This window comes from Chelonoidis abingdonii, chromosome 2 (assembly GCF_003597395.2).
Source record: "Chelonoidis abingdonii isolate Lonesome George chromosome 2, CheloAbing_2.0, whole genome shotgun sequence".
NCBI classification, from domain to species: domain Eukaryota; kingdom Metazoa; phylum Chordata; order Testudines; family Testudinidae; genus Chelonoidis; species Chelonoidis abingdonii.
In genome coordinates, this window is record NC_133770.1 from 45,388,655 (window position 1) to 45,407,625 (window position 18,971).

Sequence of the window (18,971 nt, forward strand, 5' to 3'; positions counted from 1 at the left end):
CATTGAAGTGAGTGATACTGAATGGGACACGTGCCCATTGAAAGTTAAGCATATGCTTAAGTGCTTTGCTGAATTGTGGCCACAAATTGTATGACATCGCTGAATTATTTCCTATTCTAGAATGAGCTACTTCACTGTAGGTTATCGCAAATTTTAGGTAGCAAATTCTTAAATGAAGACTTCAAAATTTGATCTGCATTACAGTACTTTTACATATCAGGTGCAAAGTGCATACAACTATTTCATTTTAAACAGATACTTCAATATATTTTCTAAAATGAAAATAGTGCCAGCAGACCAGAATTTGAGCATCCCTACAGTAAATGAATCATTTTGCAATGGGAGAATTAAGTTTTCAATTCTAAGTTTTCAAGCATAGTGAAGAAATTAGTATTCAAAATTATCAATTTGTTCTACTGATCTGAGGTTATTAATAATTGCATCTTCATGTTGCTGCTTGATCTTCAATTGCTATAGATTAGGGGTCATTCAATCAACTAGAAATTTCAACCAGGAAGGTAACATTGTTGCTCTTAAATTTTAAATAGAAGTCCAATTAGAATTTGTGATACTATCATGTATAACAAAACTGGTAAATATGAAAAGCTGTGCTGCCAAGAGCAAATTTTAATAAAGTGTAATGGTAATAGCATCTCATGATGGCTATGAATGCCGTGTCACATGAGATTTCTTTAGTTTTTATGTTGTATTGAATTCAAAAAGTCATTTTAGAAAATGAGTAGGAAACAAAAATCCTCTTGTTGCTTTTCTCCTTTCCCTTTTTATATTATGTTGCTGCACCTCATTGTCTCCATGAGTACAGTTGCTCTAGTTCTTTCTCCCTTTAACAAATTCTTTCCAAGAAAATTGGTTTAAAGACTTTAACAACATCCTGTGGATGGATTATAAATCTGCTTCACACTGCAATGTTTTTCCTATTAACTTTTTAATAAATATAATATAAACATAATGAAATATACATAAAATTCTTGCAGTATATTTTAACCGTTTTGCTATACTTTCAACATTTAATTATATACAATATGAATGATTAAAATATAAATCAATTTTTATATTACACAGTTTACAAACGTTACTTATAAAAATCTAACTAGTTAAAGAATAATTATTAAAAGAAGATGAAAAAATAGAACCAAATTTCAGAGGAGGGGGATAGAGAGGGAAGGAAGTGGGTACAGAAGAGGGAGAGTTGAGGGAGGCCCATATATTTAATGGGCTCATTCAGTTACTTCCAAGAAAGCATACCTTTTCTTGGGTATTTCTATTATGTATACAATTCTTTCCATAGTGACCAAACTTATAATGTCTGTGCTCCAGTCTTCAATTGTTGGTCGCTTTTTGAATTTCCATTTTTGTAGTACTAGTCTTTTAGCAGTTGTTGTGGAATCTTCATCATTGGAGATTTTTTAAGAGCAAGTTAGACAAACCCCTGTCAGGGATGGTCTAGATAATACTTAGTCCTGCCTTGAGTGCACGGAACTGGATTCTCGAGATCCCTTCTAGTTCTATGATTAACGCTCTATTTAGCCAAAGGTTTTTTTTTTTTCAGATTTATTCAGCTTCCAGTTAACATTCATTAGGTTTAAAATTATATGTTTAGCTTTAATATGATTTTGTTTGATAGTAAAAAAGTTAACTCTGCAATTCAGATCTGCTCCAAACCTACAGATTCCTAGCATTCCCACAGCATATGAATTAAGTTAGCACCTGCTCTGACTCACAGCGCCGACATATGATTTTCTGATGCATTAATCATAAATGGAGGTTCAAGGAGCAGTTCAGAGCACTAGCTGAAATTTGTTTCTATTTGTTAGCAGATGATAATTGGCCTAGTTCTTCCTCCCATTTCTTTCTTAGAGACTCCCTGTTTAGTTCAAATTTGCTGACCAGTTGTGCATATAGTGTTGCCTTTGATCTTGGGAATCTGGGTAACATTTGGAGAAATGAAAGCAGTTCAGGTGGGTCAGGGTAGTTAAAGCATTAGGGTCAAACAGCTGGGATATAACATGTTACAATGGATATGTTGCTACTCCATCTTAGTCTCTAGATTGAATATTTCTTGTAATACTGTAAAAGGGAGGAAAGCATCATTTTCAATCAGTTGACTGATGGTCAAAATCCCTTTCCTTAATCCAGTCTGGCCAAGTGATGGGTTGCCTGCTATACAAAATTTTGAGTTGTCCCGGATAGAGACCTTGGTATGTAGAAGAGGGTGATTTATAAATTTAGTGAACATAGTATACCAAGTGTTTCTGGCTGCCACAGTAGTCAGTAATTGTTCTTTAGGGAATCACTAGTAATCCAAGTACAGTGCATGGGAAAGGGGTAAAAAAGCAACAAATTCTGCTACCAGCTGGAGCCAGTCCAGGGCCCTATAGCACAAGGGAATGAGCCACTGTGCTGCTTGGCTAAGAATTATTGCCTGATGGTGAACTTTAAAGCTGTGAAATCTAAACCCACTGTTTTGATAGGGAGCTATAATCTTTTTAAGGAGATTCTGGATTTGTTACCAACACCCCACTAAAAGGACCTGAACATGTTGTTTTTGATGGTAAAATAAAAGGGTGAGATATGGAGGGAGGGAATTCAGAATGAAAAGGATCCCGGAAAGAGCAGTCATTTTTTTTTAAATTTGTTCCCTAAAAGGAGATCGGTAGTGCCTGCCATCTATTTAAATCATTTGCTAATTGCTTGATTAATGGGGCTAGGTTAATCTTGACTATATTTTTAATTTCCTTAGAGAACATGATGCCAAGATACCTGAAGTTTGTCTGTTGCCATCTAATATGGGGCAGAATAAAAAGTAAAACCCTTCATTGGAGGGTTCTGCAACTGCCATGCATCTTTTAATCCCCATTTGTCCACGTAGTCTCTTATGTTTCCAGAATGCAATTGTGTATGCTGGAGCCAACCTGACTTGTCTTTTTTTTTTTAAAAAAAAAAGCCAACACATTTTTAAAATCTCCTGCTATGATGACTGAGCCTAATGGGATATTAATTAATTTGGGGAAAAATTAAAAACTTGGGTTATCTTTATCGGGTATCTATGTATTTGTTAGAGTGTATATAGAGAGTCAAAGATATTAGCCTTCACTAGCAAAAATCTACCTTCCTCATCTTTATTTACATCTAGAATGTGTCAGTTGAGTCTTCCGTGAAACAATATTGCCCCATTTTGGCCGAGGAGGAGAAATTGTTAAACACCCCCATCCATTACCTTCTAAATTTCTCTGCATCCAGGTCATTATGGTGGGTTTCCTGTAGGAAGAGGGTAAGGCAGACCAGGAAATGTAAAAACAGGTACAATGTGAGAAACAGGTAGAAAAACTGAGAAAAAGAAATGAAGTGATCAAACTGACCAAAGATCACTTAAAATACATAACTCCTATCCAAATGGAGATAGAACCTAAGTCACTGCCCCCATTTTCCCAGAACACCCAGTTGGGGGTACAGCTGGATTCCCTTTAGCTTTATAAAGAAGGAATAGTCTCATAACAAGGGAGGGCATGGTTTCTTCACTATTCATAAAAACATAAAAAAAGGTGTAGGGGGGAGCCAATGTCTAAACTTAAGAACAAAGCTATAATAGATGTACAAGAAAGTTATGCAAATTGTTTAAATAACTTTATTCTATCATAATTGGATCACTTGCAGATAAGAGTTTATTAGAAGAACAGTTCTTCCTAAACTTTGTCACCTAGAGCCTTGTCCATGCTGGATTATAGTCTGAACGATATTGCCCAATAGCCATATCAGTAATATAAATCAGCACAACACTTATTAAAACTCATTTAACAAAAATAAAAAATAAAAATAAAACCCTGGACTAATACTATTGAAAAAACAACTCAGATTCATACTAACACATTCTGAGTAATTTGATGAATCAAAATCAGCAATATAAAAATTATTCTTGGATAGGATTTTAGGAGATCAGATTTCTTCACATGTGGGGAATTGAAAAGATTCATCATTAAACTGAAATCTTAATTCCATTGTTTAGATGTGGTGTCTCTTATAAGTGTACATTTAAGGCAAATGGATGAATATTTTCAGATTTACTATAAACCCAGAATCTAGGAAATTAGATGGGGGGAAATTAAGTAAAATCATCAATGGGGAAGGGAAGAATTAAAAAAAAAAATGGGGGGGATTGGTTGGAAAAGGTACTGGGAGAGAATGCCTCAGACAGAACAAAATCATACTACTTTGCTGAAACTTGCCAATCCACTGATGTGAAGAAGAGTCCCAGGTCAAATGAAGCAGTTTGCTTGGAGTTAGGAACTCAAAGGTGGGTGTGCTCCCAGTGCTTTCCTGGATTTATGAGGGAGTATTGATATTGTAACACTCCTGCCTGCTTAGCACCAGCAGCCAGAACCCACAGCTGCTTCTTGAAACTGAATGGATGTTCAGGAGGGTCAAAATTCGAGCAGAATTGGGATCCTTCTCCCCACCCACTCACTCCTCAGCCAGCACCCTCCATTTCACATTGCTATAAGAAACCTGTCAGGCTTAGGCTGGGATGCTGTCACTGCTAAGGGAGGAATTTAGGGGGAAAGATCTTGGAGAGCGATATTCATAGGCTCCAGGGCAGTATACTTACCTTTTAAAATAGGTATGATTTATATGTGTAATTATATCCATGGCTGAACCTACCTTTGAGTATTTTGCTAAACCTGTTACAGAATCCTAGAAGTGTAGGGCTGGAATGGACTTGGCCTTACTGAGGCATGACCAGTTATACCTAGAGTACACCTGATAGGTATTTGTCTAACCAATTCTTAAAGACCTCCAGTGATAATGATTCCATAACCTGCCTTGATAACTTCATAGTTAGCAAATTTTTCATTCTTCTTTGAGTGCTTGCTCATATCGATTCTGATTAGGTGTGCGCGTGCTGTGTGCATGATGGTCGGAGAATTTTTACCCTAGCAACACCCGGTGGGTTGGCTGTGGAGCCCCCTGGAGTGGCGCCTTAATGGCATTGGATATATACCTCTGCTGACCCAGCACCCCCTCAGTTCGTTCTTACCGCCTGTGACGGTTGTTGGAACTGTGGATCATGGCATAGCTGTCCTCCACTCTCTCTACCTTTTGCTTCCCAGTTTTAGATAGTTGTTCCAGTTGTTATAGTTGTATAGTTAGTATAGTGCAGCAGTTGTTTTAGTTAATAGTGTTAGGTTTGTGATTAAATTTAGCGGGTCGGAAGGGGTCTTCCCCCTTCCCACCTGCCTGCTGGGCTCATGCCCAAAGCTCCGAGTTTTCAACTGTGTTCAGCCTGTTCAAAGCCTATGCCAACAGGAGACCCCCACGACTCTTGTTTGAAGTGTCTCAGGGAATCTCAGCAGGCCGACAAGTGTAGGATCTGCAAGGCGTTCAGACCTTGAACGAAAAAGGAACGGGACTTTAGGCTCAAGCAGCTCCTTATGGAGGCAGCCCTTAGCCCGGATCCCACATCAACATGCCAAGTTCTGGCACCAAGTGCATCAATGCACATTGCCCTGGCAGCAGCTTCAGGTACAGCACCGCAGGGAGACTCAGATAGAGGCCCGCAGCACCGGACCTCTCCAGTATCACATCCAGTACAAGTGAATCAGCGCCGTTCCTTGTCGCCAGGCCCAAAGAGACAGCATAAGCCGGAGGCGACTGCCTCTCAGCAACAGGCACCAGCACCGCTTTTGCCAATCTTGGCATTGCATCCGGCACTGGAGCGACTGAGAGTACAAGCACCAATATCGGCACCGTTGACTCCGGCACCGAGGGAGGAGCCATTGAGCCCGTAACCTGAACCGTGGTTGAGCCCCACCTTCCATTGACGCCAGAGACATTTGCAACAGTGAGAGACCTCATTGCCTTCACAGAGCTGGCACCAGCGCAGGCTACTGCACTGCCTCCAACTTGTGCGGTGCAGTCTAGGGGCAAGCCAACCCTAATACATCCGCCTTCTCCTAGTGTGGAAACACAGCACTGCTCCTGATCCCGGAATAGATCCCAATCCCGACGCCACTTGCAGTCCTGATGCCGTTCCCTCTCGTGGCTCTGGTTGTACTCGCGGCACCGATCTGCCTCACGGCATGGATCCAGGCCGTGGTACCGTTCAGACTTCCGACGTCGCTTCCGGCACCAGTCAGAGTGCCGATCTCCTTCCCAGAGCCAATCCTGGCACCGTTCCCGCAGGCGGTCATCATCGCAATCCAGATCTGGATCCCACACCGGTACAGTCATCAACACCGATCTTGATCCCGGTACCGCTCCCCAGCGCCTCGCTGGCACCGCTGTCCAGCAACCCAGTACCAAATGGCACCGTGACCCACAGAGTTGACACAGACACACTCTGGTATCAGAGGGGTAGCCATGTTAGTCTGGCTCTGTAAAAGCAGCAGAGTCCTGTGGCACCTTATAGACTAACAGACGTTTCGGAGCATGAGCTTTCGTGGGTGAATACCCACTTTGTCGGACACACTCTGCACTGCCTTGGCCCTTGCACTCCGCCTCACAGTCATCACAGTCCGAGAGCGCCTCGCGATCAGCCTACCCTGCTCCAAGCCAGGGCGAGAGTAATATGGGTTAATGGCAAGACAAAAGCTAAGCCCCTAATCAGGAGCCTGCACAATGGTCCTTCTGGACCCTGTGGGCGTACCACCAAGCCCAAGGGATTCCATCAGGGGCCTGCCATTCAGCCCATTCAGAACCCTGGATACTGGAAGCTACCATAAGTCATCCTCCTCCGGGGGGTATGCAAGCATCTGCACCTACCCCAGCACAGGCCCCGGACCCTAATGTGGCGGATCCTGGGCAACAAGACCCCTCACAACACGATATGCCACAGGATCCCCTGGACCCTGTGACATCATCTTCATCTTTTCCAGATGAGGCAGTGGCGGGGACAACAATCTCGGGTCCTCCCCCAATAGACCTTTGTGCCCACCAAGACCTTTTATGTAGGGTGGCATGTAATATGGATCTACAAGTGGAGGAGGTAGTGGAGCTGGAGGACCCAGTGGTGGACATCCTTTCAGCAGAAGCACTGTCCTGAGTCGCATTGTCCGTCATCCGCACCATCCAGACCAACGCCAAGACAATTCCACTAGCTGTGCCTCCTGCTCAACAACAAAAAGTTGACTCTGGAACCAACCCAGAGAATAGAGTTTATCAGAGTAGCCTTGGACTTCGGACTCGCCCGAGCTCTCCTGCCAGACACACACTTTCAGTCAATGGCGAACATCATCTGCAGCCTTCAAAACTTCCCGACTTCCATGGTAAAGACGTGTCTCAGCCTTCTGGGGCACATGACTTTGTGCACTTACCTAACCAGGCATGCCAGACTTCAGCTTCGCCCGCTTCAGGCCTGGTTATCAACAGTATATCGACCAGATTGAGACAGCCTGAACATAGTGGTCACTGTCCCGGAATCGGTTTTGACCTCCCTCCATTGGTGGTTGGACCCCACATCGGTGTGTGAAGGGGTACCATTTCACGCCCTGCAAACTTCCTTGTACCTAGTCACAGACGCATCATCTCTGGGATGGGGCGCCCACCTCAGTGAACTCCAAACGCAGGGCCTTTGGGCCATGTCTGAACTAACTCTGCACATCAATGTACGAGAACTGATGGCAGTACGCCTAGCGGGTAAGGCATTTTGCAGGAACCTGCATGGCCATTGTGTGACAGTACTCGCAGACAACATCACAGCCATGTTCTACATCAACAAGCAAGGGGAAGCCTGGTTGCCCCCCCATGCCAGGAGGCCATTCGCCTGTGGGCGTTCTGCATAGTTCACGCGATACATCTGGTGGCGTCTTTTCTCCCGGGGGTCCAGAACACGCTGGCAGACGGCCTCAGCAGGTCCTTCCAGCCTCACGAGTGGTCGATTCACCCAGATGTCATCCACTCCTTCTTCCTGAGGTGGGGGTTTCCCCAGGTTGACCTATTCGCCTTGTGCAACAATCCTAAGTGCCAAGTGTTCTGTTCTCTCCAGGGACGTTTTCTGGGTTCCCTAACAGATGCTTTCCTACTTCCACGGAAAGACCACTTGTTCTACACTTTCCCTCCATTCCTGCTAGTCCATAGGGTCCTGTTCAAGTTACGCAGGGATAGGGCACATATGATTCTGGTTGCCCCAGCTTGGCCCAGGCAGCACTGGTATACCACGTTCCTGGAGTTGTTGGTAGAGCCTCTGATTGCACTCCCGCTGTGGCCGAACCTGATCTCACAAGACCACGGGTGCCTTTGTCATTCCGACCTGCAATTGCTCCACCTTACAGCATGGATGCTAAATGGCTAACACAGTCAGAATTACTCTGCTCACAATCAGTGCAGCAGGTTCTGTTAGGCAGCAGAAAGCCCTCTACTCGAGCCACATACCTAGCCAAATGGAAGCGATTCTCCTGTTGGTGCGAGCAGCGCACCACACCCCCCTTGCAGGCGTCGATACCACTTATACTAGACTATCTCCTATCCCTAAAGCAGCAGGGCCTGGCAGTATCATCTGTCAGGGTGCACCTGGCAGCCATCTTGGCTTTCCATCCAGGAGAACATGCTGCCTCTGTCTTCTCCAATCCGATGGTTGTTAGATTTTTGAAGGGTTTAGATCACCTCTGTCCTCAAGTACGACAACAGATTCCAGCGTGGGACCTTAACCTGGTCCTTTCCAGACTCACGGCGCCCCCATTCGAGCCGATGGCCACCTGCTCACTTCTTTACCTATCTTGGAAGACAGCCTTCCTTGCAGCCATCACTTCAGTGAGACACGTGTCTGAGATCAGAGCCCTCACATCCGAGCCACCGTATACAGTTTTCCACAAAGACAAGGTGCAGCTTTGCCCCCACCTTGCCTTTCTCCCCAAGGTGGTATCAACTGTTCACATGAACCAGGACATTTTCAGCCCAGTCTTTCATCTGAAGCCACACGCTACGTGGCAGGATCAACGTATGCACTCCCTTGACATTCCTAGGGCTCTAGCCTTCTATATCAAGCATACTAAGCCATTCAGGAAAACGACCCAACTCTTCGTTGCAGTGGCCGACTGGATGAAAGGCCTACCGGTCTCCTTGCAACGCATCTCTTCATGTATCATGGCCTGTATCTGTGTTTGCTACGACTTGGCCGGTGTCCCGACCCCGCGCCTCACCGCCCACTCCACAAACCTCGTCAGCCACTTTCCTGGCCTGGGTCCCAATACAGGAGATCTGTAGAGCTGCCGTTTGGTCATCGGTACATACCTTTGCCACTCACTACGTGTTACGTCAGCAGTCTAGAGACGATGCCGCATTTGGTTCAGTGGTTCTGCACTCAGCAACGTCTCACTCCGACCCCACCGCCTACATAAGGCTTGGTAGTCATTTAATTGGAATTGATATAAGCAAGCACTTGAAGAAGGAAAAGACAGTTACTCACCTTTGTAACTGTTTGTTCTTCAAGATGTGTTGCTCATATCCATTCCAAACCCACCCTCCTTCCCCTCTGTTGGAGTAGCCGGCAAGAAGGAACTGAGGGGGCACTGGGTCGGCTAGGGTATATATCCAGTGCCATTAAGGTGCCACTCCAGGGGGCTCCACAGCCGACCCACCAGGTGTTGCTAGGGTAAAAACTATCCAATCATGCATGTGGCGCGTACACACCTAAATGGAATAGATATGAGCAACACATCTCAAAGAACAACAGTTACAAAGGTGAATAACCGTCTTATATCTAACCTAAATCTCCCTTACTGTAGATTAAGCCCATTATTTCTGGTTAGATCTTCAGTGAACATGGAGAACAGACGGTTGCTGTCCTCTTTGTAAAAGCCCCTAACTTATTGGCAGACTGTTATCTAGTCTGCCACAATTTTTTTTTTCAAGACTAAAGATGCCCATTTTCTTTAATGTTTCCACATAGGTCAAGTTTTCTAAACGTTTTATCATTGTCATATTTGTTGTTCTTCTTGGGACCCTGTTCAATTTATCCACATCTTTCTTAAAGTATGATACCCAAACTTGTCACGGTACACCAGCTGAGGCTATTATTTATCCTCCAGATGCTTACAGATTGATTTTTTTAGTTTGTTCCAGTATTTTTCCAGGTATTGAAGGTAGGCTGACTAGTCTATAATTCCCTGGACCCTCTTTGTTCCCTCTTTTAATAGAATAGAATCATAGAACTGGTGTCCTCGAGAGGTCATCTAGTCCAGTCCCCTGCACTCAAAGACTAAGTGTTATCTAGACCATCCCTGACAGGTGTTTGTCCAACCTGCTCTTAAAAATCCCCAATGATGGAGATTCCACAACCTCCCTAGGCAATTTATTCCAGTGCTTAACCACTCTGACAGGAAGTTTTTCCTAGTGTCCAACCTAAACTGCCCTTGCTGCAATTTAAGCCCATTGCTTCTTGTCCTATCCTCAGAGGTTAAGAATAACAATTTTTCTCCCTCCTCTTATAACAACCTTTTATGTACTTGAACACTGTAATCATGTCCCCTCTGTCTTCTCCAGACTAAACAAAGATAATTTTTTCAATCTTCCCTCATAGGTCATGTTTTCTAGACCTTTAATCATTTTTGTTGCTCCTCTCTGGACTGGACCTCAGTACTCCAGTTGAGGCCTAATCAGTGCAGAGTAGAGTGGGAGAATTACTTCCAATGTCTTGCTTACAGTACTCCTGCAAATACATCCCAGCATGAGGTTTGCTTTTTTTGCAACAGTGTTACACTGTTGACTCATATTTAGCTTGTGATCCACTATGACCCCCAGATCCCTTTCCGCAGTACTCCTTCCTAGCCAGTCATTTCCCATTTTATATGTGGGCAACTGATTGTTCCTCCTAAGTGGAGTACTTTGCATTTGTCCTTATTGAATTTCATCCTGTTTACTTCAGAGCACTTCTCTAGTTTGTCCAGATCACTTTGAATTTTAATCCTATCCTTCAAAACACTTGCAACCCCTTCCAGCTTGGTATCGTCTGCAAACTTTGTAAGTGTACTCTCTATGCCATTATCTAAATCCTTGATGAAGATATTGAACAGAACCAGACCCAGAACCGATCCCTGCGGAACCCCATTCGTTATGCCCTTCCAGCATGACTGTGAGCCACTGATAACTACTCTCTGGGAACAATTTTCCAACCAGTTATGCACCCACCTTATAGTAGCTCCATCTAGGTTGTATTTCCCTAGTTTGTTTATTAGACGGTCATGTGAGACAGTATCAAAAGCCTTACTAAATCAAGATATACCACATCTACCGCTTCTCCCCATCCACAAGGCTTATTTCCCTGTCAACGAAAGCTATCAGGTTGGTTTGACACTATTTGTCCTTGACAAATCCAAGCTGACTGTTATTTATCACCTTATTATTTTCTAGGTGTTTGCAAATGGATTTCTTAATTATTTGCTCCATTATCTTTCCGGGTACAGAAGTTAAGCTGACTGGTCTGTTATTCCCCAGGTTGTCCTTATTTCCCTTTTTATAGATAGGCACTATATTTGCCCTTTTCCAGTCTTCTGCAGTGTCTCCCATCTTCCATTGCTTTTCAAAGATAATTGCTAATGGCTCAAATATCTCCTCAGTCAGCTCCTTTGTTATTTTAAGATGCATTTTATCAGGCCCTGGTGATTTGAAGAATCTAACTTGTCTAAGTAATTTTTTACTTGTTTTTTCTCTATTTTAGACTCTGATCCTACCTCATTTTTCACTAGTAGATATGCAATCACCACCAACCTTCCTGGTGAAAACTGAAACAAAGAAGTCATTAAGAACCTCTGCCATTTCCACATTTTCTGTTATTGTCTTTTCCCCCCTCATTGAGTAATAGGCCTACTCTGGTTCTACATAGGTTCTATGTTTGTCCTCCTCTGGGACTAACCTGTCATCCTTGAGATCTCAAAGATAATCACTAGTAATTCCAAGATTGCTTCAGCTAATTCCTTACATATTCTAGGGGGAATTTCATCAGGCCCTGCTGGCTTGAATACATCTAATTTTTCTATATTTTTGTTAACCTGCTCTTTTGCTATTTTGGCTTGTGTTCCTTTCCACTTATTGTTAATATTAATTGTGCTAAGTATCTGATCATAGTTAACCTTTTTAGTGAAAAATGAAGCAAGATAGGTATTATACACCTCAGCCTTCTTCGTGGTGTTCCTTATTAGCACTTCTTCCCCACTAAGTAGTGGACCTCCATTTTCCTTTGTCCTTCTCTTGCTCCTAATGTAGTCGTACTCGTAGAACCTCTTCTTTCTACCTTATGTCCCTTGTTAGGTGTAATTAGTTTTGTGTCTTAGCCTTTCTTATGTTATCCTTACATGCTTCCACTGTTCTTTTATATGCATCTTTAGCAATTTGTCTGCTTTTTGTAGCATTCCTTTTTGATTTTCAGGTGATTAAAGAGTTCTTGATGCAGCCATATTGGTCTATTACTATTATTTCCTTCATATTGGAGTAGTTTTCTGCTGCGTCTTTAATATTGTCTTGCTGAGAAACTGCCAGCTGTCTTGAGCTCCTTTTTCCCTTAGGCTTTCTTCTCATGGGTCCCTACCTACCAGTTCTCTGAGTTTGTTAAAGTCTGCTTTTTTGAAGCCCATTGCGCTTATTCTGCTGCTTTCCTTCCTTTCCTTAGAATTACGAAATCTATCACTTCATGATCACTTTCAGCAAATTGCCTTCCACTTTTAGATTCACAACTGATTCCTCCTTGTTAGTCAGAATCAAGTCTAAGATAGCTGCCCCAGTTATTTCCTCTGTGTGAAACAAGAAATTGTCCCCAACACAGTTTGGAACTTAACGGACATTTTGTTTTTTGCTGTATTACTTATCGAAAATACAAAATCTGGTTGTAATGGGGGACTTTAAGTACTCAAATATCTGTTGGATATTTCTGTTGTTTATTTTAGAAATGTTTCATCCACCTTCTCTTCCTGCTTTGGTGGTCTATATTAGACCAATACCATTACGTCACCCCTTCCCCCTCCCTTTATCTTCATCCACAGACTTTCAGCTGGTCGGCCTCTCAACTCCTTCTGGGCATCAAAACAAGTGAATACATACTTGATGTACAGTGCAACATCTCCTCCCTTTTTTCCTTGCCTGTCTTTACTGAACAAGCTGTACCCTTCTATATCATTATTCCAGACATGAGATTTATCCCATCCAGTCTGTGATGCCAATTAAGTAATAATTTAGCTTATATACTAATACTTCTTCGAGTAGCATCCCTGTGGGTGTGCCACATTCGACGCAAATGCACTCTTATGCCTTTGACTGGAGATTTTTGGTAGCAGTACCATTCTGCCTGCATGCATGTCCTACACATCCTCATGTCCTGTACTGAGGCTACTGAACCACCTTCAGTTCCTTCTCAACCACCTTTGGACTGAGATGGAGTCTGGCGGTGCCTGTTTGCTGTATACTTATTTGCATCTTTTATTAGTGTTTAACTGTATAGTCCTAGCAGGTTTAGTAACTTACAGTTGGGATGTTTGTTCCCTTTTTTTTTTCTTTTCTTCTTGGCAGGTGAATGCATTCATTCCTCTCAGAAGGAAACACATTTGCAAATTTTATTAGCTTCACATTGGCAGTGAAATAGGGAGTTTAAGTTTCTCACACATTTTAGTCATTTGTATTATTATGAACCTTATTCAGAGTAAGAAAACGGAAATTTTTGTAGCTCTAAACAGGTGGTGTTTAGCTTTAGAAATGTCTTAACCAGGGTTAACTTTCCTGTGAGAAATTAAATGGATACACTGAAGAATAGTAAGGATATGGTCACACTGGATTAATTTTGCATTTGGCTTTTCCTATGTACTGAAGAGCTACTTATAATATACTTTCATATAGTTCAGTTCACCTTCAGATGCCTTTGCTAATATCGTTCGTTTAATCAAGGGGAAAAAGAAAGTACACTGTGTCATATTTGATAACCCTAACAGAGTTAGTTGTTAGTAATGAATTTTCATTCTTCTAAGCTTCAGTCTTTTGTAGTGAAAATTCTAACTTTTTCCAATTATTATAGTATTTCTTCTTTATTTTTCTTTCTAATGGATTCACCAAATTCATCTTTTCAGTAGTTCAAGGTAGAAAAACTGAAATAGAGACAATATTGAAGGAAGGCAAGTTTAGCTGGTCACTTTTTTAAAAAAAAAGACAGTGATTGAACACACTAAAATTTCAATAGAATGTCATTTAACTTTTCTTTGAAAGTTAGGAAAAATGATATATGTTTTACAGGAAAAGTTTTCAAAGTCTGGACCAACTCTCAGCAGAAGTTAGTCTTTCTCAGACATCTCTGGATCCAGGTAATTCACAAGATGGAGATGGAAAGCAAGATGGATTAAATTTACTAAGTGAAGGTAAAATACTGCCTGAAAGTTCCACTTTGTTCAGGTCCTTGTTAATACTTTTTAATAAATATTTTCAAGTACTCTTCAATTTCAGCAATCAAGGCATCTTGCTTTTCTTCTGGAGAATAAACTTTCAACCTGATAGATGCAAGGAAATAAAATGTACCTTTTCAAAGTTAGTGTGTGACTCGACTGACTTTTCCCAAGCATCCTATTGAAAATATGTTTGCATGTATCAAATCCCAATGATATGAGTAGTACATTATTTTGTGCTGTGTTTAAGGCAAGGCTTTATATTGTATAGATACGATTGTTATGTTTCCCTCTTCACCATGTGGCATCTGGTATCATTTTTCTGTTATAATTAACCTAAGGTTCCATGAGTCCCTAAAGTTCCAGGCATTGGGCTTTGCAGCTCCCTTTCAATGTTGTTCTCCCACTGTTCTTACTTTCAGTCTTTCCTATTGTCTAGTTTCATGCTATGTGGCATTAACATGCTGCTTTTGTCTGCAATGCTGCAGGCTGCCATATGCTTTCCATTAAAATTAAGGGATAGGGAAATTAGAGTAGGCAACAGACAAAATTGGTGGCTAGCACTGCACATCTGTATCTTCAGTTTTCTTTCAAGTACCCTCTTGTGGCCAGCTGGAATAAGCAGCAAGATGCAACAAGACCTTTAAGAATCTAAATGTTTAATATGAGTTACTATAAAGAATTCCTCCTACTCCCTCAAACTTTAGTCAAATGCAGCCTGAGAAATACAAAATCCCCCCGCCCTTTTTTTTTTTTTTTTTTTGAAACATATCTTTAAAGGCTATGATCAAGTTACTTTTTCCAGTTAAAAAACTGTCGTCATGACCAGTGTCTTAAAATCTAAATCTGTTTCAAGACCCCTTGCATAAACTAGTTCACTTAGAGTAATACTAGTTCAATGCTATGGTTAACATTGAGAAGATACACACTGTGCTTGGACCCTCTGTGCTAGCAGTGTGGTTTCTTTTATTTTTGCCACATTTGACACCATTTTATTTCTTCGAGTACTAGCTCATGTCCTTTCCACTGTAGGTGTGTGCATGCCTCATGCACAGCTGTAGGAGATTTTTTTTTCCTGAGCAGTATCTGTTGGGATCGCCCAACAGCCCTCTGTTGCCACGCACTGCTGCATGTTGGTGTTCAAGGGCAAAGCTGCCCCAACTCCCCTCATTTACGTCTTACTGCCAGTAGTGGTTGTTGGAGTGATAGCAGACTTCTTGTGACAAGTGCTTTCCTCACTCCTTTGTCTACATATCGTATTATTGTTAGTGGTAGTTTGCTTTGCTAGATTTTACTGCTAGGTTTTTGTTTTAGGTCTCTTGACCACTTTTTATCTTTTGGTACCAAAACAGTTCCCTGCTCACTGAGGTTTAAGTTCTGCCAGACTTGCACTAAATCTGTGCTGGTCAGTGACCCACACCTGGCCAGGTTATAATGTTTGGGAGAATCCCACATTAGTGACATGTGACATTTGTAAGGAATTCAAGTCCTGCTCAATGAAAGATAGAGGTGAGGCTCAAGTGCTTACTTATGGAGGCAGTTTTGCCCTCCATCAGAATCATCTTACAGGAAAAGCATCCTAAATTCATCAGCAGAACACCCCACCAGAGATGTCTGTGGCATCTTGGTCCCATTTGCCAGTACTGAAGAAAATGTGTATGCCTTCTTCAGGCTTAGTACCTCAACTGAATGGGTCAATACCAAAGCTAAGTAGAGGCAGAGACTCTGCAAAATGTTTGGGGGGAAGGCTCTCCCTGGGGCACTCATTACCTAGGAAGAGGGAATTGCTGCCTTCAGAACCTGTGCCAAGTTGAGGCTATCCCTGAAAGAACTTCGTGGAGCTATCGGACAGTGCCGATCACTACCACCCCAGAGGTGCATGCTGCTGCAAGGGACTCACGTAGGTTCTTGATACCGGTATCACCGGTACTATAAGAAGGACTACAGCCAGTATTGATGCCTGCAGCTTCTACTTCACCGTGTCAACAAACTGCAGAACTGTTACTGACCAAGCATCCCCAAAAGCCAGTACAGTCGAGAGGCAAGCCTGTGGTGATATCCCCAGTATCACCATCTCTGGGCGTCGACTACCTCTCACCAGCTCCAACTGGTTCTACCTCTCTGTTGCTGGAAGTGTCAGATTCTTCTCCTTCGGGTTTAAAGATGAGGTTGTCTGTATGACATCCAAGATAAGGAACATACTCTCCATCAGAGCCTTTGGGACCACAGGCCATGCAGCAACTCAACACTGAAATCCTTCTGAGGGACAGTGGCCTGGGCAAGGATGGGGTCTTAGCCCATATCAGTGGCTCTTTTGGACACCATGACATGTCCCCCCTCCAGCTAGGACCTTCCATCAATCATCTCACTCAGTGTCCTTGAGAGCTCTTTGGGGGCATTGGCACTGAGGACATCATACACTAGTACCCAGTGCTAAGATGGGTACCAATCAACCAGAGATCACTGAGGTAGCTTCTCTGCAAGACATAAATCACCTTACAGCCACCTCTTCGTCCTCTTCCTCATCATCAGATGAGGCTATTGAGCTGACAGATGATTCACCATCACAAGAGGACCACAGAACTCATCACGATCTTTTGAGAAGGGTGGTTTCTGTGTTTGATATTCAGGAGAAGAGGTGTGTACAGGCTCTCTCTCACTAGTCAGTGGACATTCCAGTACTGATGATTAGTTCTGCCAACTAATGAAGTCGTTATAGAACTCGTTAAGGTGCTTTGGCAGACACTTTCCGTGACATAACGCAGGTTACAATTGGGACTGTTTGAACTTCTGTGCCTCCTTAATTCTCCAGTTCAGAGTGGTTTTTGCACTGCTTTGCTGATGAACAACAAACCCGTCCCAGGCTGTTCACTCATATCCCTCAACATGCAGTCACACCTAGCTGAGTTGCATAAATGCTCTTCCAGCCACTGATGAACCACACACAAGACAACACCTGCCAGCTTTCTAGTCCCTGCCTTGCACTCCCGAAATGTCTTATCCAGTCCATTCACTGTACAGTATAAACTCCTATGTCTGTTATTCCAACAAAGGGTAATAATTATGCACAAGCTTTGTTGTTCTAAGCAGTCTCCAACACGCTTTAATCCAAACTCACTGCTTAAGATAAAAGAGTAAAAGAAGTTTAACAACTGTAGAAAAGAGGATTTTAAGTCATCACAAGTCATGAGGCATAAAGGTCAAAATTGATTACAAAAGCAATAAAAAAAAATATGCAGTCCTATTTCTAAACTTTACCAAGCTAATTCACGTTTGAAGTAAACAGCTTTTCTTACCCCACTGGATTTTGCAGGCAGTTCACAGTTCTTAGTACACAGGCTGGATTTCTTCCCAACCTGCGACAAATCTCCTCATTTTGAAGTCTTTCAAGCAGTCTTGTTTCAGTTGAGATGGAGGAGGAGAAGAAGTAATGAAGAAACCATTGTCTTTTATTTTATACTCTCCTTGAGTAACACCCTCCTTTCACCCCGACCCCATTGACGTGTAGACAAAGCAGTCTCCTGTGTACATGAGATCCGTAGAGTCTCTCAGATTAATTGTAAATTTCTTGCTTGCACCTTCTGTGCACATGTTTGGGATGACCTGCCAGGCCTTTGTTGACAATCTTTTGTTATTTCTGAGGAACTAGTCTGTGGGCATTCCCCAGACTTACAATATGTTTCAGTAACAAACATATAGTAGAATCTCATTTTAACAGGACAATAACATTCAGCAGACTGACACCTCAGAAGGCATACTTTGTACAAGATTTGTCAAAATTTTGTAAAAGTGGTGATCATAATAGTGTAGACTGTCGCATCCTCCTCCTTGCCCTCCACAGCAAGAGCTGAGAGTGGTACTATATCCCCTCTAAGGGATATGACTATTTCTATTCTCATTCTCCCTCAGGTTCCCTTGTAGTGACAGCTGCCGCTGAGTGGAAGAGACTGGGAGAACAAGCATCAATACCAAAAGGGAAAGATTCAAAGAGACTGGATCTGTTTGGTCAGAAACTTTATTCCACAGGAGGTCTGCAACTCAGGATTGCAAACCAATAGACACTCCATGAGTCACTATGACGTTACTCTCTGGAAAAAAATATTTTAAAATGTAAAGACACGTTACCAAAAGGATGGTAGGCAGTAGTTTGCAGTAACAGTGGATGAGGATAAGCTGGTTGCCAGGACTGCTCAACCATGGCATCAGCTAGTACTATGAGAAGATGTTCATGGTTAAAATCTGGGCTATCCCCAGAAGTCCAGCAGACAATCCAGGACCTCCCTTTTGAAGGTCCCTCATTATTTTCAGCGAAGATGGATGGCAGGCTCTGTAGCCTGAAATATTCAAGGGCGACGTTAAAATTTCTGAGTGGTAGCCATGTTAGTCTGTATCAGCAAAAACAACGAGGAGTCCTTATGGCACCTTAGAGACTAACAAATTTATTTGGGCATAAGCTTTTGTGGACTAAAACCCACTTCATCAGATACATGGAGTGAAAAATCCAATAAGCAGAATATATGAATCTACAACCTATCCTGAAGGACGATCCCTCACTCTCTCAGACCTTGGGAGACAGGCCAGTCCTCGCTTACAGACAGCCCC

At 42.6% G+C, this 18,971-nt stretch overlaps 1 protein-coding gene across 3 annotated transcripts in view; it reads left to right on the forward strand.

Annotated features, from left to right (window-relative positions):
- The window catches only part of RUNDC3B (RUN domain containing 3B), a 178,216-nt gene that overhangs the window by 139,405 nt on the left and 19,840 nt on the right, over nucleotides 1–18,971 (forward strand). Inside the window, exon 10 of one of the 3 annotated variants that reach the window (XM_032806254.2) lies at nucleotides 14,224–14,345. The exons of 1 other annotated variant lie outside the window; for it this stretch is intronic. In XM_032806254.2, the coding sequence (XP_032662145.1) occupies nucleotides 14,224–14,345 (122 nt within the window). The remainder of the gene's footprint in view (nucleotides 1–14,223; nucleotides 14,346–18,971) is intronic. One more of the 3 variants, XM_032806259.2, reaches the window with a different exon arrangement.